A 26,324-nucleotide genomic window follows, 5' to 3' on the forward strand; every position below is an offset into this window, starting at 1 on the left:
TAAATATAATTACTTCGCTTCTTTTTATGACTGGGTTGAAACAAAAGCGTTTGCGCGACGTCTGTAAATGGGGGTTTCCAGGGTAAAACGGACAAATTAAAAATAGTTTGGGGGCTTAATGCACCATTAATCTGCTATGGCAGGATATGGACACATGTTTCTATCAAACACAACAGTTCTTTTGGCTTAAAATGCAGTAGTTTATTTTCAAGAGGGGAGCAAGAGCAGAAACTGATTTTTCAGTCTTGTTTGTGTTTTCCGCCATATATATGTGTGTATATATATATATATATATATATATATATATATATATATATATATATATATATATATATATATATATATATATATATATATATATATATATATATATATACATATATACACATATAATTTTTTTTTAAATAAAACAACACCAAATTATTTAGGGGAGCTTAAGAATTATTTAGGAGGACTTCAGCCCCCCTAAATTAAGCCTAACGACGCCCCTGGACAAAAAAATAATTAATTTTAACCATCTGCATAATATACTGTAGCATTTAAGCTCGCAGACTTTTGCTATGCAAGTTAGCCAATTGTTCCTTTGTTGTACTTAGATCCTCATTGATTTTTTTTTTTTTTTTTTTTAATTGTTTGAGGCTATACTCAGACTCTCGTCGAGTCCATGATGGATTATTATCATTTTTAGTACACCGAAACTGCTGGTATCCGATGCTAGTTGAGTCCAGAAGTAAAGCTCAACTAAATCCTGTATTATCATTTTTACCACACCAAAACTGCTGGTGTGCGATGCCTGCTTGAGCTTAGCAACAAACAATACATAATAAAATAAATAAATAAATGAGGATCTTACAAAAGAACAATTGGCTAACTTGCATAGCAAAGTCCGCTAGCTTAACTGCTATATAATGCTAATGTTTGTTGCGCCAGATAGTATGTGGTGCGCACTAGATATTTTTTAGTGCGCACTACATACTATTTTTAAAACAATTGGTTTAAATTTATTTATTTCTAGCGATGTCCCTTTAGGGGCACCATATGAATCACATTTTTGTGTTTATTTTTGTCACCAATGGAAGCATCCAAGTCTCCGTTCACTGAGTGGCATTTATGGTTATTACAACATTGACAACGAAATGTTGGTTTAATGATTTTTTTCACATTAACTTACATTAATAAATGCGTTTAATTCAAGATTACACATTTACATGAAATTTTTGGAAACAGTGCCTGTTTAATAAACCTGAATTAAATGCACGAGTGATCCTATTGGGATTCCATAGTGGAGTTTAAAATGGAATGGAGCACAGGTGCAAGGATTGGAGGCCACAATTCCTACAGAGGTGAAGGGACGCTAAATCTGAGAAGGTGCAGCACGGTGCCAGCGGGTGAGCCTCCCTGACAGCTGAGGGACAGAGGCTTGCCCTAGTGGAGATGGGGTCAGGGAAAGCAAGTGTGTGTAGAAGTGTGCTGAGGGCAAGGGAGCTCGTCTGCACCGCTGGCACTGTGACGGATATAGACAAGAATCAAGGAGAGCAGAGTTTGCACACTTATCCTTGTCTGTGTAACAGGCATTGGCAGCTGAATGTCTTGTGTACGTCATATCCTCCGGGAAGAGATGGCCGTGAGTTGAACACAGGTGTACACGCAATCTCAATGACCTCAAATACCCAATCAGTGTGTCAATTTAAGCAGATAGACACACCCAAGTACTTTATTTGGAACATGGGTTCTTGACGTTGCTAAAGGTACCGAACTCCACGAGTTTCACAGGTGCATTCACCGAACCTTTCACATTTCACAATTTCACAATAAAGCTTTTTTTTTTTTTTTACACATTTCACAAATTCAAAACCAAGCGTGTTAACATCTAAGTGAAATTCTGTTCAAATTTATTAAGAATAATTTTGCCTTTTGCTGTTGATTTCCAAGTTGGAAAATAAAACTCATTTCATTTTTTCACTGTTCCTTTTTTGTTTACATGTCTACAATCTCATTTTATCATCACATCCTTGCATCACATGCTATTTTCATGAAGTAAAATTAAGCAAATGTTTTTTTTTTGTTTTTTTTGTTTTGTTTTTTTTTTATATTATTTACGCAGTTCACGTCTGTAGGTCTGTTATACTTCCTCATAGTAAGTGCCAGTAAACCTTCCACTGAACACTGATTTCTCCTCCCATTAGATGGAGCGCTAGCAGTTGAAAGGAATGGAGTAAAGCAGGGGTCCCCAACCTATTCCACAAAGGCCCACTGTGGGTGCAGGATTTCATTCCTACCAAACAAGATGACAACACTTTTCCCCCAATCTGGTGTTTTACAAGTGCAATCAGTTGATTGCAGTCAGGTGTGGCTTGTTTTAGCAGAAGCCTCATTGGCTCAACTGCCTCTGCTGGATCGGCTGGAACAAAAACCAGGACCCACAGTGGGCCTTGAGGACTGGGTTGGAGAACCCTGGAGTAAAGCAAAGGCGCAGGGACCTGAAACTACCAACTTCTCAGGGTGCTCAAATTGTCCCCACCAACGTTTAGGCAACTTTATATTCAATATAGCTATAATGAGTTCAGTTATACAGATAATTTAGATTATCTTCCTATATGTTGTGAGGATAGAATTGACCCAACCATTATTAAGTGAATCATTTTATTTATGTTCAAACTTACATTTACACCTTTTCACTTGCCGAATGTGCCAGTCCACCCCCCCCCCCCCCCAACGCACATTTCATTAGCTGATGACTTGACCCACCCCCGACACACATACACATACGCACGCTCACACTCACACGGCCCCGATAGAAATACATGTTGACAACATTCCGCCTCCTCCGCCCCCCTTGAAGAGGAGGAATATTAGTTTTTTTTTTCAGCTAGCAGCAGCAGCAGCCACTATAAGTAATGTAAAAAGACATCATTGTAGTGGAGGTGGGGAACACACCACAAATTCTGCTACTGGAAGTCCGACCTGCATCAAAGTTAGCATAACATTAAACTGTGAATTTGCTAACCTGCAAAACTCGAGTAGGAAGCTGCTTAGAAAGAAGTGTCCTTTTGTTTGATATTTCTACTGTTAACGTTAATTAAACTGTGAGGAATGTAGTGAACTCTGCAGAAAAATGTGAGCAATAAGCTGCTTATAGAGAGACGGGTGCTGCATAAACTCGTATGTTGCTCACACAACACAACATGCACAGAACAATCAAAATTAACCATGAACATAAAAAATATTTTTTTTGGGGGGGGGGGGGGGGGGCCGTTAGCAACACAAGCTAGCGTTGCGATCGATTGGTCGATCGTGATCAACGTAATGAGCACTCCTGATTTAGCATATCAATTAATTAGGTTCATATTCGTGAGAAATGTAGCCCTGAACCCCATTCACCCAATTTGTTTGGTTTTATTAATGTCCCATCCCGAGCAAAGAGTGTACATGCAGGTTATGCTTTTATATTGTCCCTACCAATGTTGAGACCAAACCTACGCCCTTGGAATAAAGCCTGTAAATTGAGGGTAAACCAGTGCAAAACCTGGTCTAAAACGCCCCTTTGCCTAGATTAAGGAGGCGTACAAAATAGGGCCCTGGGTATCTTAACCTTAACCGAACCCCTGAGGCTTAGTCATCGAACCCCAGATAAGAATCACTAACTTAGAATCCGCTACTTTGCTCTATATTAGACAAGAACACAAAATAATAATAATAATAACTATTAATATACTTTTCTATGAAACACATGGATTTTACCAAGTTAATAGAGGCATCTAAATGAAATACAAATTCTAAAATGCTTTTCCTCACAATGTTTGCGGGGGTGCTAGAGCCTATCCCAACTGATATACCCTGAACCAGTTGTCAGCTAATCGCCAGGGCACCAAGGGACAAACAACAATTTACGCTAACACTCACAGCTACGCCGATTTTGGATTGGACAGTCAACATAGCGTGCACATTTTTCAGATGTTGGAGGTAACCAGAGTGCCCTGAGCCCTGAACTGAACCGTTGATTCTCAGAAATGTGAGACTAGATACTGACAGATCAGCCACCACGCCACCCTAAAAGAAGTCAATACAAACATACGGTATACTGCATGTATTGTATTAGTTTTAGTAATGTTATCACATTTATAATATTTGGGTTAAGAATGATTATTATTATGATGGCAATGAATGATGACATAATAACTTATTATTAATACTATTATAGTTGTTGTTGTTAATATGACTAGTAGAATATGTTTTCTTTAACTTATTATTACTTATATATTGCATATTTTAAAGAAATCTTCCCTCACCTTACCCCATCACCCCCTGATAGGGTAGGTGGCTGTTCATCTCAAGATCAGGTCCTCTACCAGAGGTCTGGGAGATTGAGGGTAGATTTGCTCTTCCTAGGACTGGACTCTTCTGGACTGAGATGCCTAATGTTTCTCCTGGTATCTGCTGAAGCCACTTCTCCAGTGTCGGGGACACAGCCCCGCGTGCTCCAATGACCACCGTCACCACTGTTGCTTTTACCTTCCAGGCTCTCTCCAGTTCTCCCTTGAGCCCTTGGTATTTGTCTAGTTAGGGCCCGAGCACTAGGCGTGCGAAGGCCCTATTGTTTTGCAAAGGATTATTTTATTTATTTATTTATTTATTTATTTATTTATTTTTTCAGGGCAAATGAAAACGGCCAATTTGGAGGCCTGAGCATGCGCGAAAAGTCACCAAAATTTGCACATACGTGCGGAAAATTGTAAATTTCGATAATTTAACAACGTTGCAAAAAAATGTAACAAAATGGCTCAGTGGCGCCCCCTTGAAATTTTCAAATTGGCATATAACATTAGGGTTTGTCAGCGTAGAGCAATGAAATTTGGGGAGTCTATACCTTGTCTAAAACCGCTTCAAAAAAGCATTGGCACCCATATTCCAAACCCAACATGAAATGGGTTATTTTGGATCGAATATGAAATTTTTATCGATTTACAGGGTGCACATTTGAGACCTTTTCGCCGAGGGAGTTAGTTGGATCATCTTCAAAATTAGTGAGACTGTTCAGGAGACATATGAGATCTTAAGTTTCTAAAATGGTGTGTTTTCATTCACAGGTCTGACCTGGGCGTGGTGCCAAAGTCGGCCATTTTTTCGGCAAAACACCGAATTCAGTAAATGGCTAATAATTCCTTGACACAACTTTCAATCTTTTTCATATCTGCCATGTATATGCGGTATTCCAGCCTGAACACGACTGCATTGAAATATTACCCATTAGGCCTAGCGCCCCCTAGTGGGAACAGGAAATGCCTTTTTTACGAAACAGGCTCCTCCTCCAAGGAAAAAAAATCTATTCACCTCAAACCTGCATCAGGGGAGCCTTAAGACATGTGTTCAGGTGCCTGATGAAAAATACTGAGGTTTGGTTGAAGCAGAAGGGTCCAACAGGAGAAGTAAAAATGACTGAAGCCATTTCGTCTCACCACAAGTTTTGAACAGTCATAACTTCTACAACATATCTGCGCCAAACATATCGTGCTTGTTGAGTCATAGTCTGAAGGGTCCTGTAGGGGTCATTTGCATCAACCCTACAGCGCCAACTAGTGGCAATAGAAAGTCACTCATTTTTTAAAATATATGTCCAGTTCTTTTCAGGTTGGTCATTGTAGTTTCAAGACCTTTTAAAATACTTATTTTACGGCCCATGTCCACATGTCTCTGTCTGTTGCTGTGATGACCCTTTATTCGCTCCTTTTTTGTAGTCCTCTGTCCAATAGGGGTTTTTATCTCTTAGGTGTGTGAAATTAAAGAGGCAACTTTCGCGCATGTTAGGTTCTAATGAGATGATTAGAGAGGACGATCTGCCACCACCCTGACCTGCACACTGTCCGAGTTGCATGACGTTCGAGTTGCGCTAGATTGCGAGGGCCCGTTCAGTCCTGCTTGCAGGCCTAGTTTCTCCTGTTCCTTTTTCCTGATATTGCCATCGTTGGGGATAGCTACATCGGTCACACCAGCTGTCCCCTGCTGCTTGTCCATGATCACGATTTCTGGTTGTTTGGCGACAACCATGTTCTCCTTATACTGTATATATAATATATGTATAATGAATGAATACAATAATCAATCATAAACTTGTTTAAAAATAAATACATAAAATTAATAAATACAGAATGACACTGGTTATGGTCCCTAATAAGCACTGTCCAGTTGATTTTTATATTTTGAAATTCATAATATCTAACAGACATCCATTTTAAACTGGGATGACTGGTATTGAATGCCTGTTTCAGGACGTCTAGTGCCATCAATGGCAGCCAATGAGTAAAAACGAGCGCCATATATAGGGTTAAACAGGTGAAATTTACATTGAGGTTAAAATTTGAGGTACCTCGCTACACTGTATGTTTAAATAAGCTATAACCGCATGCAAGTTTATATTTTAACTTATTGTTTTATGTTTTTTGAAGATAATGTGACATAAGGCCAGTGTGCCATGTTTAGAGAGGTGCCACACAAATACACACCCCTCCCAAGGACTACCCAATCCTCACACAAGGTCGGCCCTACGGGGGTCCAGGCAGAAAAATAGCCTCATATATATACGCCCAAAGGGCTGCTTGCGTGCTCTGAGTCTCTTCCACTTTGTTTGCACTCCTTGTGTTGTTACCCCTTTCCGGGAGTTGTTTGTCTTTGAAGGAGCACGCTCGTTTGACTTGAAGCTAAAATGGCACCCAAGAAGGACCCTAAGGCTCCCGTCAAGAAGGCCGAACCAGCGGCAGCGCCTGCACCTGCAGCTGCACCCGCCCCCGCGCCTGCTCCTAAAGCCGCTGCTGTGGACCTGTCCGCCGTCAAGGTAGAAGAAAAACAGTGATTTCTTCTGCTATGGGGAGGGAGGCTACAAATATAACTCTTCATTGGGCATATTGCAACTAATTAGATACCAGTGGCGGTGCAAGACGTCCAATCCATTATAACTGGGAGAGGCTTGAAGTAAATAATTTCTGCCATCTCTCTCAGCCGAAATAGATTGGACGTCTAGCATCATTGATGGTATCTAAAGTGTTAATAGTAAACATTTTCCATTTAATGTTATTTATTTTACATTTTAATTATAAAACAAAAACAGAAAAGCAAAATATAAAACAGTAAATATGATTTTTTTACTTTATTCTACTAATTAAATTAAATATATAAAAAAAAAAAAAAAACAACAAAGTAAAAAAATCAGTAAAATATTGCCTTTTTAAAATTTATTTTTTTTTATTTTTTTATGTTTCATTAAAAATCTTTAATTAAAACTAAATGAAAATTCCGAACCGTGGCCCTCAATTTGAATTGAAAATATAAATAAAAACTAAATTTTCTAATGATTTAAAAATTTAAATGAATAATAATTTTTAAAAATATATACTTTAGAGTGTTAATGTCATTTATTTAAATTTTATTGTTGTATTATTGTTTATTGTTTTCATTAACATTTTATCCATTTATAATTTTATTTATTCATAAAAAAATTGTATATAAATAATAAATATAAATAAATAAATGAATAAATATAAATAATGATTGATAATTAGAATAGTAAACATTTAATATTTAACATTTAACAATTTAAGTTTGACCTGGTCTATGTACATCACATTTTGGGGCATGTTTGTTTACCAAATGTTAGTATTACTGCCTTCATGACCCATAATATGATGTCCACATATGTGGACGCAAGGTCTATAGTAGGTATAATTTTTTTTTTTTTTTTTTTTAAATCCCCAAAAATAGTCATTTGCCCTAAAAAGTGTTGAACTCACAGTTGTATGTTTAACAGTGATAATAGAGACCGTTAGTTATGTGGTTACAATATTTGGAAACAAGGGCCACTTTCTTAGTGAAGACAAGATACCATAAACGTGTGTAGTGTGTGGGAACAGGTTGTGTAGGGTGAATATGACTGTTATCATATACGTATGTGACCTGCAATTGACAGGCGAGAACTAAAATGACTGGATGGGTTTATCTTGTTTCTTGTAAATTGATGCTTGTTTGTAATTGGTGTTTTGAGCACCTCACATTAGAATTCTTAGAACCATGGCTAGCTCATTACTGACATCTTTGATCCCACCCCCAGTCACTCAAGTGGCGTGATGACACCAAATGAGGGCATCTTAATGTAGCTAAAGATGGACCCCCACATATCGGGTGCCACCATGTGACGCTAAATTTGGCCAAGAGGCAAATATAATCCCAGTTTAGACTTGATTTATTAGTCCAGATTAGGAGAAAGTCCTTGTGAGGATGTTCTTGTGCTTGTAAATTATCTTGAGACGTCTATTTTGGTTCTGAATGCTAACTAAAATATTTACTCTCTGCTCACCTCCAGATTGAATTCAGCGCAGACCAAATTGAAGGTATGAATCCCGAAGAAACACTGCATTTTTCATGATCACTGTACATAATCACGTGAATTAAAAAAAATATATAACACACAAACTAATAGAACTCGGTGGCAAATTAGACAATGCAAAGAACTGCTTCCCAATGGTCTTGAGAACCAAATGCTCATGAAAAATGGTCACATTTGCCATTTTTACATCACAAAACAGCCAATTTCTGCTTTTTGGTTTATTCCAAGTATTGATAGTTGATTGAAACTGTAGAGGAGCACTAATCAAGTGGACCTGTCTAGATGACAGCTAGTCACTCTGCTGTCAGCACATCCACACGCACAACTTGCCTTTAAAAGGAGGGGGGCTCATATTCTCAGCTATCAATTCCAAGGTGGTCTTTTAAAAGAGCCCCTAGCCTTGCTTAGAGTGAGAGAGACAGCTGAAATGGAAATAGTCTGAAGGGTGACTGAGCTGTGCAGCAGTCTATCCATTCAGCCAATAATATCACAACCTATAGAGATTTCCCCTGAGGAGCTGCCTCCACCTGCTGTCACGCAGTCTCGGCGAGCGCATTGCTCAACATTGTGTTCAAAATGAATGTTTCTTGCCTTTTGAATCGGCATCCGAAATAATCAATCACGATGTTCAGCATTCCCTGTAAAAACAATCAGATAGTTGGTGTTTGTACAATTACTTCCAAAATTTTGAGGGAATCCCTATAATGGACTTAAAAAGTCAAATGAACCAAATCCATGTTTAAAAATACGCAATCAATAGTCATTATTCAGTTTGAATATACAGTATGAATATAATCTTGTGTTGTGTGACCACACAGACTACAGGGAGGCCTTCGGTCTGTTCGACAGGGTGGGTGACAACAAGGTGGCCTACAACCAGATCGCTGACATCATGCGCGCTCTGGGACAGAACCCCACCAACAAGGATGTGAACAAACTGTTGGGAAGCCCCTCCGCTGAGGGTAAGATTGATTTTTGCTTGCAATTCTACAAAAGGGGCAGAGGTTGGTAGAGTAGCCAAAAATTTTACTAAAGTAAGAGTAGCGTTCCATCCAAATAATATTACTCAAGTGAAAGTAAAAGTAGTGGCCTGAAGTATAAGTAAAAAAGTATTTGGTGAAAAGAATACTCACGTAATTAGTAAAATTGTAACTGTTTGTACTTTTGTTGGATTTTTTTTTTTTTCAAACAATGGTATTTTTTTCTGAGCACAAAGTTATCTATATATGAACTGTTGTTAGAATCAAACTTTACAATAACCCATTACATAACCACATTAAGCCAAAGAAAAAAAAAAAAAAAAAAAAAAAAACATTGAATTCCGACGAGAGAAATTACATAAATGAAGCATTATTTGTCCAAAGAGCATGAGTGCCATCTGGTGAATAAAATAGTTCCAGTTTGAATAGTGAGAGTTCCTTCATAATTAATATTTTGAAATTAAAAGGATATTATCTCCGGTTTTCCGTGATCATTTGGTGCCAAATAAAAACTGGGACATAGATTTAAATCCGCACTTTCGAGTCATGTAGAGGGCAGCGCTGTATTTTAAATACTTCATTTTTTAAGGTGCTTTAAAGACAGCGCATGACTGAACAGGTTGACGTGAAGATAGAACACCAAGCTTGCATCTGATTGGTTTAATGGAGTCATGTGATAATTTATGCAACGTCTCATTGGTGAAATCGGTAGAGCTATTCTTGGCATCACTGGCTAAAAAAAAATAAATTTAATATGTAGAATAAAGAGGAAAAATGTAACAACTCTTGTGTAACCCTTCTGATATGCAATGGAAAAGTGATGTATCACGTCATTTCCTATAGTTGGATTTGTAGAATAAAATGCTTCCTTTGCAATTATTCGCAAAACTCTCCCACATCACAGTAAGATGAAAATAACATATGTGTGTCGTATAGCATAGGTTAATCACCATAGAAAATGAATGGAGAAAAGTTCAGTTTTGATTGCCATAGTCGATTATATAAATACCATTTTCCGGGAGTGATTTGTAAGAGAATATCTTTTTTTTTACATTAATAACACAATACCTATAGAGGTGGGTAGAATAGCCCCAAAAAAAAAATCACTCAGGTAAGAGTAGCATTACTTCAAAATAATTGTAATAAGTAAAAGTACTCATCCAAAAATGTACTCAAGTAAAAAGTATTTGATGAAAAGAACTGCTAAGGTATTTTTTTTCTTAGCATGAAATCACCTATATGAACAGTCATTATTATATTGCATTAAAACCTATGACATCACCACATTAAGCCAAAGAAATATCGTATTGACCCGAATATAAGACGGCCCTGATTATAAGACGACCCCCTCTTTTTCAAGACTCAAGTTTGAAAAAAGACTTTTAGAACACCAAATTAATTTTTATACAGAAAATGATTACAGTACATCTGAAACAAATGATTATAACAATATATTTGAGAGAAAAAGCATGTTATTTTGCCTCATTCAAATCTTAATATCTGAACATTTAAATATGTAAACTACAGTGCAATCTCATTCGTAAATGAATGGCTTCTGGTTTTTGAAATGTAAATAAATCTATTGTGATAAAACAACAAAATTTCAATAACTGCATTAACCATCAAAGTGAGGTCTAACTGTAACTGTAGTCTTGAAACAAATCTGAATATGAAAAACATTGCAATAAAATAATGCAAACTGGTTAAACTTCAGAGTAGCTGAGATCTGTCATATCAGAACGTTGCTTCAATGATATCTGGCGCCATCTAGCGGCGCGAATTGGTATAACGTCTAGACTGCGAATATAGGACGACCCCCACTTTTTCAGTCTTATTTCAATGCAAAAAACTCATATTCGGGCCAATACGGTACAAAAAAAATAATAATAAAGCATCATTCGTCAAAAGAGCATGAGTGCTCTCTTGTGGAGAAAACATATGTCCTATCATGAAATGAAAAGGGTCATATTTCTGGTTTTCCGTGGTTAATCATCCCAAATAAACACTGGGAGAGAGCTTAAAATGTGCACTTTCAAGTCATGTTGACGGTACTTAAATTTTATTAAGGTGCTTTAAAGATACCACATGATTGAACAGGCCGGTGTGATCATAGAACGGCTAGCTTAAGTCTGGTGTAATGGAGTCATGTGAATGTTATTGCGACGTCTCATTGGTGAAACTGGTAGAGCCACTGTTGGTATCGCTGGCAGAATAAGTAAACTCTATTATGTAGAATAAAGAGGAAAAATATGACAGCTAGTGTTGCCCAAAGTAGCAGAGTAAGAGTAGCGTTTCTTTTTCACAAATCTACTCAAGTAAAGGTAAAAAGTATGGCTTAGTACGACTACTCTTAGAAGTACATTTTTCTCAAAAAGTTACTCAAGTAAATATAATGGACTAAATGTAACGCGTTATTACCCACCTCTGAGCACCTCTGGCATATTAACACGTGCAATACTCAAACTAAGTAAGCAGATGAACAACCTCATGTTCTTGTGGCTTTAATAATATTTCATAAATTTACTTCTTCGCTGCCTCTGGCGGTGATCGACGTCCAATCCATTTGACTGGTCATTCGCTGCTAAATGAATTGGACGTCTATCGCCGTTAAGCGAGCGAACCATGATCATTCAATGCCATTCATACCAGTTCAAAATGATTTGTTATCTACCACTGTCAAAAGCAGTGAATGAGTTAACCTACTTATCGAAATGGTAACATTCAACTTGCTACTGATAAAGTAGCAACAATTTAAGTAGGCATGTCAATTTATGCCATGACTGTCGATCGCTTTACTGCACATAGACATGGCCAACAAGAGAGTTGAGTTCGAGGGTTTCCTGCCAATGCTTCAGACCATCATCAATAGCCCAAACAAGGCCGGCTATGAAGACTACGTTGAGGGTCTGCGCGTGTTCGACAAAGAGGGTAACGGCACAGTGATGGGCGCTGAGCTGCGTATTGTCCTGTCAACACTGGGTAAGTGATACTGCCCTAGTTGTTGTAAGTGGATTCGCTACAGGCTTTTACGATATTGTTTGCCTTTTGCTCCCCTTGCAGGAGAAAAGATGAATGAGACTGAGATTGACGCTCTCATGGCGGGTCAGGAGGATGAAAACGGCTGCATTAACTACGAGGGTGAGACACATGATCCGCATGTAATGTATTTTCTATCTAGCTGCTACGTAACTATTTTTTACTCGCTAAAAAGTTCACAAGTAACTTAAAAAGTTCTTAAAAATGGAGAGTTCAAACCGTCCTATCTGGAGCAACCAGAGACAACACCACATACTGTTTGTTTCTTCTTCTAGTGGTACACCAAAGAATAACTGGATTATATGTTTGAACTGATTTAACATTTTTAATCCTCTACAGCAATGGTCCCCAATCTTTTTTGCACCACCGACTGGTGTAACGTGGGCCTTTTTTTCACGGACCGGCAATGTGTGGCAGAAAATGACAGTAAATATAAAATAACACATCGAGCCTAAAAACAAATATTAAGTGCAGGGAAAATGTCACTCACCATACACTGAATCAACCTTTTTTACACAGTGGCCTCTCCTAAAACTTGTCGACAAATATCCGTTGTCGCAAGCATAATGAGTTCTTCTCCAATCGTGAAAGGTTTCTTAGCTTTAGCAATACGGTTTATCATGAGGTATGATGCTCTCAAAGAATTTGCATTTGTTGCCTCGTTTGCTAGCTTTTGTCCACACATTATGCAGAATGGACTTGGTTGTAGGCTCCTCTTCTGGGTCAGCAGGTGGCCTTTTCCCCGTAAAAAAGCTGTCAAAAGACGTCGCCGCCCGCAGCACAGTCAACAGCAGCTTAAGTTACTGTTTACATTGACTGGCACTGGACTGCTATAGGTATGAAAACACCTTTGTAATTGCGGCCAACCACTAGATGGCGACCTTTACAAATCTTTACTCGGATTAGTCTATAGACCCCAATCACCAACGTCACACAATCACGTGATCGCTGTATTGTGCCGCCATATTGTCCGTCATTGTGTGTCCGTATTGTCAATGATCGTAGTTTCTAAAGGTGGTTTCACTTGCAAATTATGGAAGCCCCGGTGCTTTCAGACGCTGTAAACTCATTGGATGAGTTGCATAAAAGCCGTTATTTGGAAAAGCTTCGGTCGATCCAGTCGCCAGATCCATATTTGATGCCCAAATCGATGTTTCCTCATGTCCGGTCCCGTCCCATGCAAAAACCTCCAGTCATACTCTAGTCACGATGAGCGTCACCGTTGTCACGATTGTAAAATGAAACTTGATCGGCGGTTCGACAACGGGCCGGTGTGTGCCGAAAAAAAGCCGCCCCGCGTGAAATGTACCCTCTGACGGGAGCGCTTATTTATAACGCTTTATTGAAGTGAAAACATCAAATTTTTTCACGGACGCATTACAGTAATGGATTTACGACTGTAAAATCAGTTTTAAATAAATAATTAAATTACACAAAATATTAGTACTGTATTTTAGCAACAAACCGTGGACTGGGCCGCATAACTATCTTTGAACAGAAATGTATTAGTCTACAGGTTTTCTCGACCATATCCCAATGACAACCACACAGGTATGAAATTCATTAGATCAAGCAGAGTAAAATAATACATATTCGAGTACAAGATTTATTAGTTCAAGCAGAGTAAAACAATACATATTCACAGTACAAGAAAGTCGTTTTCGTATGGGCGCTCCCGTCAGGGGAGACATTTCACGCGGGGCGGCTATTTTTCGGCACAACACCAGTCGTTGCGCTCACCTTCTTGCTGCGCGACCGTGGCGACGAGCTTCGTAGTCTCCATCTGATGATCTGATGTTTTCGCCGCTGTCTGACGGCTTTCGACACAAAAGCACCATGGACCGAGATAAACAAACGGTGCTGCTTTAGAGATTTGCCCTTTTAACAATGGGCACACAGTAACTACTAAAATGACCGTTTATCTTCTCTGTTACTGCAACCAACAGCCACACATGCCTTCCCCATTTTGATTAATCAATGTTAACGATTGTCAGAAAGGTTTTGGGGTTCGTTTACTAGGCGGTGATTCCTTAGACAAGCATAAAAACACATAGTAATAGGAGGAATGTACGTAGCGGTAATATGTAAACACGATGAGTTGACGGACAATATGGCGGTACAAGTCAGGGGGGCGGAGTTGTGACGTCACGTGAGTGGGGTCTATATAATAGACAGGGCTATTGATGTGTCAAGAGTCACAGGCCAGATTGCAGTCGTTATTAAATCATTTATTTCTCTGCGGCCCGGTAGCAAATGCGGCACGAACCAGTACCGGTCGGCGGCCCAGTAGTTGGGGACCACTGCTCTACAGTACATTTTTCAGAACAGTTAAATTGTCCAAATATGTGGATGAAGGTTTTAGTGAGTTTTAAGTCAATTTACCAATGAAGGATTAATGAGTTATTTTAACTTTTGTTCAAACATTTATGAACAGTGGCTTTTTTAGGGGTGGGGCCAAAGGGACACTGGCCCCACCTCTAATTTGAATGGCCCCTGAAGTACCTCTATTCCCATTTTAGCAAAACGTTCAGCAATCGGTGAATTCTTGTTTACTGAAGTGTGAATGATGTTTCTAGAGTAGGCCTGAACGATACATCATTTGAACATCGTTATCGTGGTATTACATGGTAATACTTGCATAACAAGGACGACATATATTATATATATATATATATATATATATATATATATATATATATATATATTTTTTTTTTTTTTTTTTTTTTTTTGAACACGCAAACCTGTTTTTCTGCTTTTTGCTTCGGGTTCCTGCAATATCCCAAAAAAACGTGCATGGTACGAAGCTTGAACACTCAAAATTGTGGTGTGAAGTCCGAGTTATGCTTCCGCGTCAGACCTGCGCCATCAAGGAAGACCCGATTTACGACCCTCCACCGTAGCATATCTTGCTCCTTCTCAATTGTCTGACTTCGCGTCGTGTCAACGCGTGTGACGTGGCGCAAATCGACTGTGATTGGTCCGCTCAGACTGTTGTTTCCGGTTCAGCGCAAACTCACCGCCATTGTCAAACAGGATTTTGCTACACGCAAAAATGGACCAAACCAACAAGAGTATCAATGAAGAGCAAGTACGACAAGTTCTACAATATCTAGTGAAGACATTATGAAGATTGCCAAATGGCAAGCGATTCGTGGGAGGAGATTGTAGAAAATACAGGGCTGGAGGTCAGCCACAGACTGAATAAAAAAATGAAAGAACCACCGAGACAAGTATGTGTGTGTTCGGAATCGAATGGCCACACGAATCGGTGACCCAGTCGGCCAAAAACTGCCAGCTTTTTATCACGTTATGTCGTATATTTGGGTGTTGCACTTCATCATTTATTGTGTACATATGCTTGCTGTGAGTCTGTGACTTATTTACGTGTCACACTTCAAGTATATGAAGAATAAAGCACAAGTTTGGTGTCAAAAAAGTTGTTTTGATGTTTAATTGTCAACAACACACAGTTCACACTCGATACATCATCACTGATTGAGAGTGCCTTGGTACTTTTATGATAATGTTAACATCAAGGCTTCCAACGCCGTTTGGGAAGTTCCATAGCCGCAAGAAACCTACTATGGCTTCCCACTGGCTGGTTGTAGGACACGGCAAACAAATCGGGCTGGAGGGCTTTGCAGACCTCGGACAAAACGCTGAACGCAGGGCTCGACGCCAGTTTGAAGCTAGCAGCCACAGCTTGCTGGTTTCCACCCGAGGCTAGAACTCTCTGTGCGGCATCAAAAGTCAGAAAGACCGCCTCGAAACAGTCTTCTGCGTCGAATCCAAAAATTAAGTGTTGAGCCTTGTCAATATATATATCGCAATGGTAATTTTTTCCAATATCGCTCACGCCTATCCCAACAGACTAACTAATACAAGTTATCTGGTGAAAATGCTTCTAGTTTTAATATCGCAATGTCACGCAAACCCCCCAAAAATCGCAATGATTGTTTTTTTTTTTTTTAATTATTATTATCCTTCAGGCCTATTCAAGAGTATGTTCGATATTAATGCTGCTTTTCGTGTTTAAAATGGCTTTTCAAAAAAGTTATTAAAATTATCGTTGCATGTATTGTATGCTTACTTGCACATTGGTATGATTAAATACAAATTATTACAAACTTTACTCTGACTTTATCTCCAAATCCTCTAACATGCACTGTCCCTCTGATATGCTCATTCCTGATCCTATCCATCCTGGTCACTCCTAATGTTTTATTTTAAGTACGATACAATTTAATTGACTGCTTGTGTTATTAGTTATCTACATTACAATATTTATGTTTAGTGTTAATGTTCAAACTATTAGTGACTACAAAATTTACAGTATAGTCTACCACCTTTTGTAAGAAACTGCGTGACGTGAAGCTTTAAAAATATACATACAGTTTTTTACCATTAGACTAGTGCTAAACTATTTTTAATCGTTATATTCATAGCTTATAAAAATTAAGTGCAGGTATTCCGGGATGTCTGTTTAGGATTCTGCATCATTACACTATAAGGGATCCAGAATAGAATTCATATATTGTGGTTAGAATACATTAAATTCTACATTCTATTTACGAAGCCTGCATTAACTGACCTATTTAAATTCTTCTTTTGTGTCCTCCCTGTGTCCTGATCTTCAACATGCAGCCTTTGTCAAGCACATCATGTCAGTGTAAGGACCCCCCCACCGTGTTGGAGGTGGTGAGCATCGAGTATGTGCAGACCCCATGGTGTCGAGACATTCACTCGCTGCTTCCTGGACCACCTGAGGAAGCAGAGCAAACAAAGGACTATGAGAGGCCATTTCTAAATCCTTTTATTGTTTTGTTCCACACGTTTTTATCCTCGTCTCCAACTGGTGCTCTTTCAGCTTCTTCAGTTCCGGACGTGTTCCTAAATTCCTATCTTCCAAAATCCCTCCGCCAGATTGGTGGTGGTCGCTAGTTTTTGCAGTGCAGGAGGGGGTGGTGGGAGAATGAGGACCCTCCCCTCCTGTCACTCGTTGGCCGGCAGTCCAAGCGACTGCTTCGGCATAGGACTGGCCACTGACGTCGATCACCTGATCATCTCACCCATCCCGAGTCTTAACTTATTGTACTCTCCTCTGCCATTTCACAATAAACTTTTCACAAGTTCCCATTTTATTCCCTGATCTCTGACACTTTCTGTTTATCCCAGTTTTTATCTGCTGCACTTCTCAGTTTCCACACTCAAGCCAGCTAGTAACTTAAACAGTGCCTCTCCGTTTTCCTGCAAGGACAGAGTGATTCCTCTCATGTCTCCTCTCTTTGTGTAAACATTTTATATTTGAACTTTTTATAAACAGTTACCTCAATCAATACATCTCAGCCAAACTCAAAGTAACAATTCGATTAATGTTATTCATGGTCATTTGGTATCAGAAAAAAAAAAGGTAAGGGCTTAGTCTTTGACATAATTGTTGTGATTGGCTGGTTCGTGAGCAGGTCCTCTATCTACTTTAAACAGACCACGCATACATCACTAATGAAACAAAACACAGCTAGACACACACAAAAAAGAAATAACAAAAAATAAAAATAAAAATAAAAATAATAATACAAGAAAAACAAAGAAACACAAAAAGCACAGTTTAATAATACTTTGGTAGCATTGAAATTATAATGAACAAAAAGTAAAATTAAGTATTAACTAAACTAACTAAATTTTACAAAATAAAAGGGAAAGAGGGGGAGCAGGGCTTCTAGTCACTTTCTTGGGAGAGTCCATCCACGTAATCTTAAAGGGCTGCCAGGTTTTTTGGAGAGTACTTCCCCTGCCAGAGAGTGAGAATCTCATTTTCTCTAGCTTAAAATGAGTCAGAACCTCTTTGAGCCAACTATTATATGATGGGGGATGTGCATGTTTCCATTTGAATAAAATGAGCTGTCTCGCAAGTAAGGTTGTGAAGGCGATTGGTGCCAATAAAACAGGTGATAGAGGAGGGCAACCAAAAAGTGCTATGCATGGGTCATTCCCCAAGTGTGTGCTAGACACGATTTCCAGAGTATTGAAGGAATTCGGTTCCAGCGGCAGCCGAACCAGTAGGCATCCTGCTGGCGCAGCCCCAGCAAGTCGGCCGGAAAGGCCAAACTTCGCGCGTCCACTCTGGTGTTAACCCTTTGTACTGACTCCATTTTGAATGGTTTAAAGAAGGCTCACCGAAAACAGGTTGACAATTTATTCGTCAACAGTGATCAAAAATCAAGGCAAAATAGACGGAGAGGCAATGCTGGATCCAGGGTCAGCAAAACAACGGATACATTGAAATGTCCCCGAGAAGCGACAGTTGTTATCTAAATGTTCATTCATTCATTCATTCATTTTCCATGCCGCTTATTCCTCACGAGGGTCGCGGAGGTGCTGGAGCCTATCCCAGCTAACTTCGGGCAGTAGGCAGGGGACACCCTGAATTGGTTGCCAGCCAATCGCAGAGCACAAGGAGACACACAACCATTCACGCACACACCCACACCTATGGACAATTTAGAGTGTTCAATCAGCCTACCATGCATGTTCAGTCTTTTGAAAGTTGCAGTGGAATGGGCCGGGGGAAGGCTTGCCTGGGTGTTGTCTTGGGATCATCCTTCTGTGGCAGGTTTGGGTGGTCAAGTTCGTGGCATGTCTTGACATCTAAGGAGCTGCGCTATCAACTTGTTGCATTGGTAGGGCGAGGGTGTTCTGACCCCACCGAAGAGACTGTGGCTGACATGCTTTCCTTATCAGGCGAGGGCTAATAGGCTGGTCAACTTTACTGTGTCAAATGGCATGGAGTAACATCTCCTTAAATGCTTTACTTAAGATCTGCTGCAAGAAACCAGAGAGATTAGGACAGGACCAAAACATATGCGTATGATCAGCAGGTGATTGTTTACATCTATTGCAGCGATCAATGATAGTGGGGTAAATTTTTGATAGTCAAGCATTGGTGTAATGTACTCTAAAACTACTATGCACGGGAACAGACCATGCCTGGCACAAATGGAGGAGGAATGGACCTTACAAATCTGCTTTCAACGATCGTCCGATATTGCAGTCCCGATCTCATCCTCCCACTTCTGCTTTAAAGATTGAGTACATAGAAGGCTCCGGCAATCTGAGGAATTCAAGATGAATGAAATGGTTTGTCTATGGGCATTGTCTAGGTTAAGCACAGAATCAAAGAGGTTGGTGGCTGATTGGGAAAATCTGGATGAGTAGATTGAACGAAGTGCCTAATGGTGGAGTCGAAGTTAGATGGAGGTAATACATGATTTTTTGATATTGCTGCAAGACTTGAACGACCCACCAGACCATAGTTTTTACAAAACTGAATCCAAATAGTCTTAATTGACTGGTCCTCCTCCTCTCACACAAGGCTTTTGGCCTTCATGAATAAGGCGCTAGCAGTTAGCCATGTATGTAAATTTAGCATTAGCAAATTAGCAAACTATGTTTCCACATCTTACCGAGTGGTCTCTGTTCAAAATTTTCACCACGCGACCGTCTGAATTCACTTTAAAATGCATATGACACCAAAAAGCATGTTTACTTCATATTTCACGCGAGGTTTGATGCTCCTGAATGAAATGGACCGCTTGGATGTGTTTGGAAGCGATCGTTTTATATATTCAATTTTTTAATCCCCCGCCATAAAATGAGTTACTTCGGGCTCCAGTCTTTGGTTTAGGACGAATGTGAATGTGACGTCACCCGGGTCAGCATCTCACAATACAGCATTGCTTTGTAGCATGCAGATGGACTGCAGATTCAGCTGATTTTGCGGATTAATTTGTTTATTTTTCGCATCACGCCAGCCAAACGGCTGCAGGCTTTTGTAGCTGCACCAGGGAGAGGCATGTGAGCCTTTTTGGGTTTCAGAAAGTTTACCCCGAAAGGTCACCCGAAGATCGGCCAAAACAAGTGTGCAACAACTGTGGGACCATTGGAATTACGAGGGAGTGAGTAAATATCGTGTTTTGTATTTTGTCAAATACTGGGTTCATGGCACACATTTTAATACATTTTGCATTGTAATAATAATAATTGCATTTTGTGGCTGACATGCTCCTTGTTCACCAAGAATGACACTCGGCCGACTACCGGCGGCTTGTCGCTCCCCCCCACCGCCGGGAGAGCGCTGTACTCGGCTTATTGCTTCTTCGTGTGCCCGGTGTTCTGTCAAATTTTCCGCCCCATCAGAAATTGCAACTTTGTGTTAAAAATGGCCTAGAATACAGCGATTACAAAGTAAACACTACAAAATTTCTTTGAATAAAGGAATATTTACTTATGTTTGATCATGGATGGACATGTAGAAAAGCTCTCCACAGACACATCCTATGTTAGCTGCACAACAACTGCACACCGCTCTCACACTGTTTACATCCTTCGCCGTGTAGTAAAGCATTATCTTACACCATACTCGTGTTGCCCAAGTGGCAGCTATGCGCTCCCTTACGCCATACTCGTGTTGCCCAAGTGGCAGCTACGCGCTCCTCCGACATCGGCCGGTTTGTCCGGCAGTCATTCTGCAGCTGCTTCCCCAGCAAACGAGCTCTCTTGCCCGCAGCAGGGGAACGAGTCCGATAAGTTGTAACTTGCTCGCCGCCGGGCGAGTTGCCGATCGGCGAAGACAATCCACAACCCCGCCGCTGTGTGGGATGATCCTTTGGTTGTTTTGTGTGATTTTTCGCTTCAAAAGCCGAGAATAAGACTGAAACAGCACTCGGTTCGGGTTAGCATGTCGGCTAGCTATCACGCCTCCTGATTTGTTTACGCTCTCTGAAGCCGGGGCAGGGAAATGACAAAAAACTCCGATGGCATAAAATATAGTTTAGGAGGTGCAAGAAGTGGACAGTTTTGACCATTATGAATTCATTTTACCATGTCGTACTGAATAAATGCATTTTTAATATTTCATTTTCCATTTAGCACAAGACTGTTATTTGTCATGACCATACCATTTATTGAGCAATTGGGGACAAATACTTTGATTAAAAAAAAAATACCCTGTAAAAATATTGGAGTAGAGAAACTGAAACAATGACCTTTTGCGGCTCTCTTCATCGCATTTTCTTCGTTCTGAATAATTTCCCCTCAATAGGCTGAATCGTAAATCGGATGAAACCATGACCCTGCCGACGGCATCCTCCTTTTGGGGACGCAAAAGCCCTATAATGGTAGGCGTGGCAAAACGGCAAATTAAAAGACAAATTTCTTGTCATCTGCGCGTTGCCAAATTGTTGTATTTAGTCGAATCGTCTCAAAATATGGTTCTAATTCACATAACAATGCTATTTGACTTTTTTTATCCCGTCGTACGCACTTTAAGCAACAGACGCCACACAGCAGCAGTTGATGCATCTATCAATTTGCTTTTCTTTATCTTTTTATTTCTTTCTGGAGTGAACAAAACTTTTTCCCCTCAGAAACATTCTAAATGGAAGTGCGCCTGCGATGACGTCACAGTTGTAAGCCTCTGAAAAACAATTACTTTTTTTCATCTCGCTCATGCCCTCTAGTGTTGTTATTGGATGTAACGCTTCAATATTTTTCTCTGGGCTACATTTGCCTCTTACATCCTCTGAATCTTCTGAAAGCGGCCTTCGGAAGAAAAAGTTTGGACACCCTTAGGTTATTTCAAAGAAAACAACAACACTGTTAATTTTCTTATCTCATTTAATTTAATGAATTATCGTAATTGGAGTCATACCAGCGAGAGCAGGAAAAAAAAAATGCATACATCTACTTGACCGTTTAAATACATTTACAGTTGCTGCAGGGTGGGGCAAGAAGGGGCATACAGAGATGGGCAATGCTGAAAAAACACAGAAACGAACAAATAAGTGTCCTCCGGAAAACAAAAAAGATCACTTCATTTTTTTCCAATGAAAGCATTTTTTTCTCCAAACTTTTTGCACATATTGCAACAAAACAGTCACAAACAGAATCCATAAAACTCAACGTCACCTTCGGAGCTCCATCTGCACACCTTTAAGACGCTTCAACATCAGCATTCAGGTCAGTCCTTGCATTGCTCAGCAACACATTAGCGATGCTTGACACCAATTAAACACTGTAAATAACTAAGAACTACAAAACATGAATTTATTTGTTTCTTCGCCGATGAATGAGGAAATGACTTACTAAAATCCCTTTTCAAATTACAAAATAGCCTCTTTTATTTGAGAATCGATACATGCTTGTCATACATGACTTTGTTCTTATTTATTATGGTCATGTTACATGTACAATTAATGGTTAAGAACTTGTATTCTTATATTCGTTTCTCTATATAGTGATATTTGTTTGAATATAGTATATATATTAAGAGGAAAAGAATGACTAGCAGTAAGGATGCTCGGCTTGTTAAGGGGTCTGCCGTCCATGCACGTTAGCAAGAACAACACGTGCAGCAGGATGTGCTGGCCACATGAAAACAAAAGCTAGAGATTCTTTAACGCATTTTGTTGCCATTGATGGTGATAGATGTCCAATCCATTTCAACTGAGAAAGGCTGGCAGTGATCATTTGCTGCCAACCTCTCCCAGATTATTGTACAGTGGGGCAAATAAGTATTTAGTCAACCACTAATTGTGCAAGTTCTCCCACTTGAAAATATTAGAGAGGCCTGTAATTGTCAACATGGGTAAACCTCAACCATGAGAGACAGAATGTGGAAAAAAACCCAGAAAATCACATTGTTTGATTTTTAAAGAATTTATTTGCAAATCATGGTGGAAAATAAGTATTTGGTCAATACAAAAGTTCATCTCAATACTTTGTTATGTACCCTTTGTTGGCAATAACGGAGGCCAAACGTTTCCTGTAACTCTTCACAAGCTTTTCACACACTGTTGCTGGTATTTTGGCCCATTCCTCCATGCACATCTCCTCTAGAGCAGTGAATTTTTGGGCTGTCGTTGGGCAACACGGACTCTCAACTCCCTCCACAGATTTTCTATGGGGTTGAGATCTGGAGACTGGCTTGGCAACTCCAGGACCTTGAAATGCTTCTTACGAAGCCACTCCTTTGTTGCCCTGGCTGTGTGTTTGGGATCAGTGTCATGCTGAAAGACCCAGCCACGTCTCATCTTCAATGCCCTTGCTGATGGAAGGAGATTTTCACTCAAAATCTCTCGATACATGGCCCCATTCATTCTTTCTTTTACACAGATCAGTCGTCGTGGTCCCTTTGCAGAAAAACAGCCCCAAAGCATGATGTTTCCATCCCCATGCTTCACAGTGGGTATGGTGTTCTTCGGATGCAATTCAGTATTCTTTCTCCTTCAAACACGAGAACCTGTGTTTCTACCAAAAAGTTCTATTTTGGTTTCATCTGACCATAACACATTCTCCCAGTCCTCTTCAGCAGGGGGACACGTCAGGCAGTGCAGGATTTGAGTCCCTGGCGGCGCATTGTGTTACTGATAGTAGCCTTTGTTACTGTGGTCCCAGCTCTCTGTAGGTCATTCACTAGGTCCCTCCGTGAGGTTCTGGGATTTTTGCTCACCATTCTTGTTATCATTTTGACGCCACTGGGTGAGCTCTTGCATGGAGCCCCAGATCGAGGGAGATTATCAGTGGTCTTGTATGTCTTCCATTTTGTAATAATTGCTCCCACAGTTGATTTCTTTACACCAAACGTTTTACCAATTGCAGATTCAGTGTTCCCAGCCTGGTGCAGGTCTACAATTTTGTCTCTGGTGTCCTTCGACAGCTCTTTGGTCTTGGCCATAGTGGCGTTTGGAGTGTGACTGACTGAGATTGTGGACAGGTGTCTTTTATACTGATAATGAGTTAAAACAGGTGCCATTAATACAGGTAACGAGTGGAGCCTCGTTAGACCTCGTTAGTAGATGTTAGACCTCTTGACAGCCAGAAATCTTACTTGTTTGTAGGTGACCAAATACTTATTTTCCACTTTAATTTGGAAATAAATTCTTTAAAAATCAAACAATGTGATTTTCTGTTTTTTTTTTCTTTTTTCCCCACATTCTGTCTCTCATGGTTGAGGTTTACCCATGTTGACAATTACAGGCCTCTCTAATCTTTTCAAGTAGGAGAGCTTGCACAATTGGTGGTTGACTAAATACTTATTTGCCCCACTGTATATCAGTGATGAAATAATTTAAATTCACAGCAGAAGGCTGAGAGAGCCAAATGTGGCTCTGGAGCCGCATGTTGCAGGTCCGATTGGACGTCTGTCATTATCATTGGTACAGAAAGTGTTAAAATGCAGACCCAGTATCAGTAAGGCCATTACGTGGCTCCCCCCCACCCTCCATTTGTATGTAAAGGTAATTCCATTTAGCACTAAAGGTGAACTATTCTATGCAACATTCAAAAGGAGAGGGTAAAATTAGGGAAAGTAGTGCTTATCAGGGATGAAAACAGACAGATATAAAGAGGGTCAAAGTTTAGGAGTCTTTGAGAGACAGAGATATGAAGCAAAGTCGTGATCACCCCGAGTGTGCCTCAAGGCGGTGAGTGGGTGGATGCTGAACAGGCTTGCGATAAGAGCATCGGTGATGCATGTTCACAAACCCTGCTTGGCCAGAGCGGCAGTGACGTCCTCAGCTAAGGTGGCTAACTGCGGCGACTCCAACATGTTGAGACTGCCGGACGACGAAAGGTGGCTGTCCCTCTGGCGGTGCGGGGACATGGAACGAGAACGGCCCGGCGACCGGACGATGATGTCTGCTCCGTGGTCCACTCTGGCCTTGGCGTGGTCCCGGAACGTCAGTCTGTGGCTCTCAATCTAGTTGTAGTGAAATCATAATAATACTTTTGAATGACACTGTCAATGATGTACTCATTTAACTGAGAGCCGTTTTAAATATCTTGTAAAATTATAAAGCTAAACACAGAGGTGGGTAGAGTAGCCAAAAATGTTTACTCATGTAAGAGTAGCGTTACTTCAAAATAATATTACTCAAGTAAAAGTAGCCATCCAAAAATGGTACAAGTAAAAAAGTATTTGTTGAGAAGAATTCTAAAGTGATGAGTAACATGGTGATTAACTGGTTAAAATGTCTGTTTGCTTGTTTGTGTGTTTGTTTGTTTTTAAATAACGGTAGCCTATATTTTTTCTCATGGCATGAGTGCCATCTAGTGGAGAAAAAACATTGTTACCGCTGAACGATATAATGGAGTCACGTGGTTATTAGAGGTGGGAATCTTGGGGCACCAAACGGTTCGATTACGATTCAGAGGGTAAGATTCGATTATAAATCGATTATTGATGCCCTCCCAGCTGTTAGCTGCTTTTAATGTTTCGTACATTAGTTACAAAAATTGTACAAAAATCCTCCGGGGCTTAAATATATGACTATTTCTGGATCAAGTTAACAGTTCAAAATAGTAAATAAAATACTCAAGTCCCCTTTCTGTATCAGCAGCTTTAAACTACATTCAATTAATTTAATGCTGTGAATCAACCGTTAAAGTTGTTAAAATCCCGTTATTCCATAATTTCCTTTCTCTCTACTTTCGACATGTGAAAGTTTTAAAACTGTTTTATTTAAAGATAGATTCAAGTCAAGATTTTGCCGATTTAGGAGTATTTAAGATAAAAAGTTAATTAGGTACACTTGGAGTTTACTGCTTTAAGATGGCGGCTGTTTACTAACACCGGCGAGTCTGTCATTTCGCATCTAGCTCTATATACATGTGATATCTACCGTAGCATTATGTGGGCATAGTTTGTTTCCTATCTAGCGGCATGAGTTGAGCATGATGTTTACTTTTGGTCCGTTCCTCATTAGGTCCCGACCGCGCTGGCTGTGTTTTAGTTCCACTTTACTTGGCATATTTCAATAATCGGAATTTGGATGTTTGTGAATCGTTCTCGAATCTTCCACGGCCGAATCGCGAATAATCTAAGAAATTTTGCACACCTCTTGTGGTTATTGTTGCAACGTCTCATTGGTGAAAAA

The 26,324-nt window shown here is 39.8% G+C and overlaps 3 protein-coding genes across 8 annotated transcripts in view; 1 reads left to right on the plus strand and 2 right to left on the minus strand.

Moving 5' to 3' along the window:
• Positions 1-18,678, minus strand: part of LOC130927179 (carbamoyl-phosphate synthase [ammonia], mitochondrial-like) — a 113,698-nt gene extending 95,020 nt beyond the window's left edge. The window contains exon 1 of the mRNA XM_057852814.1: positions 16,982-18,678. The gene's annotated coding sequence lies outside the window, so the exon portion shown is untranslated. The remainder of the gene's footprint in view (positions 1-16,981) is intronic.
• Positions 6,617-17,531, plus strand: LOC130927180 (myosin light chain 1, skeletal muscle isoform). The gene is made up of 6 exons (XM_057852815.1): positions 6,617-6,829; positions 8,351-8,378; positions 9,193-9,336; positions 12,160-12,333; positions 12,415-12,492; positions 17,035-17,531. The coding sequence occupies exons 1-6, from the start codon at positions 6,701-6,703 to the stop codon at positions 17,061-17,063; spliced, it is 582 nt and encodes a 193-aa protein (XP_057708798.1). The 5' UTR covers positions 6,617-6,700; the 3' UTR covers positions 17,064-17,531.
• Positions 18,679-24,437: 5,759 nt separating the features above from the next.
• The window catches only part of LOC130926753 (microtubule-associated protein 2-like), a 120,464-nt gene continuing 118,577 nt past the window's right edge, over positions 24,438-26,324 (minus strand). For 3 of the 6 annotated variants that reach the window (XM_057851913.1, XM_057851910.1, XM_057851907.1), the window contains one exon: positions 24,438-25,147. In XM_057851913.1, the coding sequence (XP_057707896.1) occupies positions 24,926-25,147 (222 nt within the window). In that variant the 3' untranslated portion in view covers positions 24,438-24,925. The remainder of the gene's footprint in view (positions 25,148-26,324) is intronic. The other 3 variants (XM_057851909.1, XM_057851908.1, XM_057851912.1) reach the window with 1 other exon arrangement.

This window comes from Corythoichthys intestinalis, chromosome 12 (assembly GCF_030265065.1).
Source record: "Corythoichthys intestinalis isolate RoL2023-P3 chromosome 12, ASM3026506v1, whole genome shotgun sequence".
Taxonomy (NCBI): Eukaryota; Metazoa; Chordata; class Actinopteri; order Syngnathiformes; family Syngnathidae; genus Corythoichthys; species Corythoichthys intestinalis.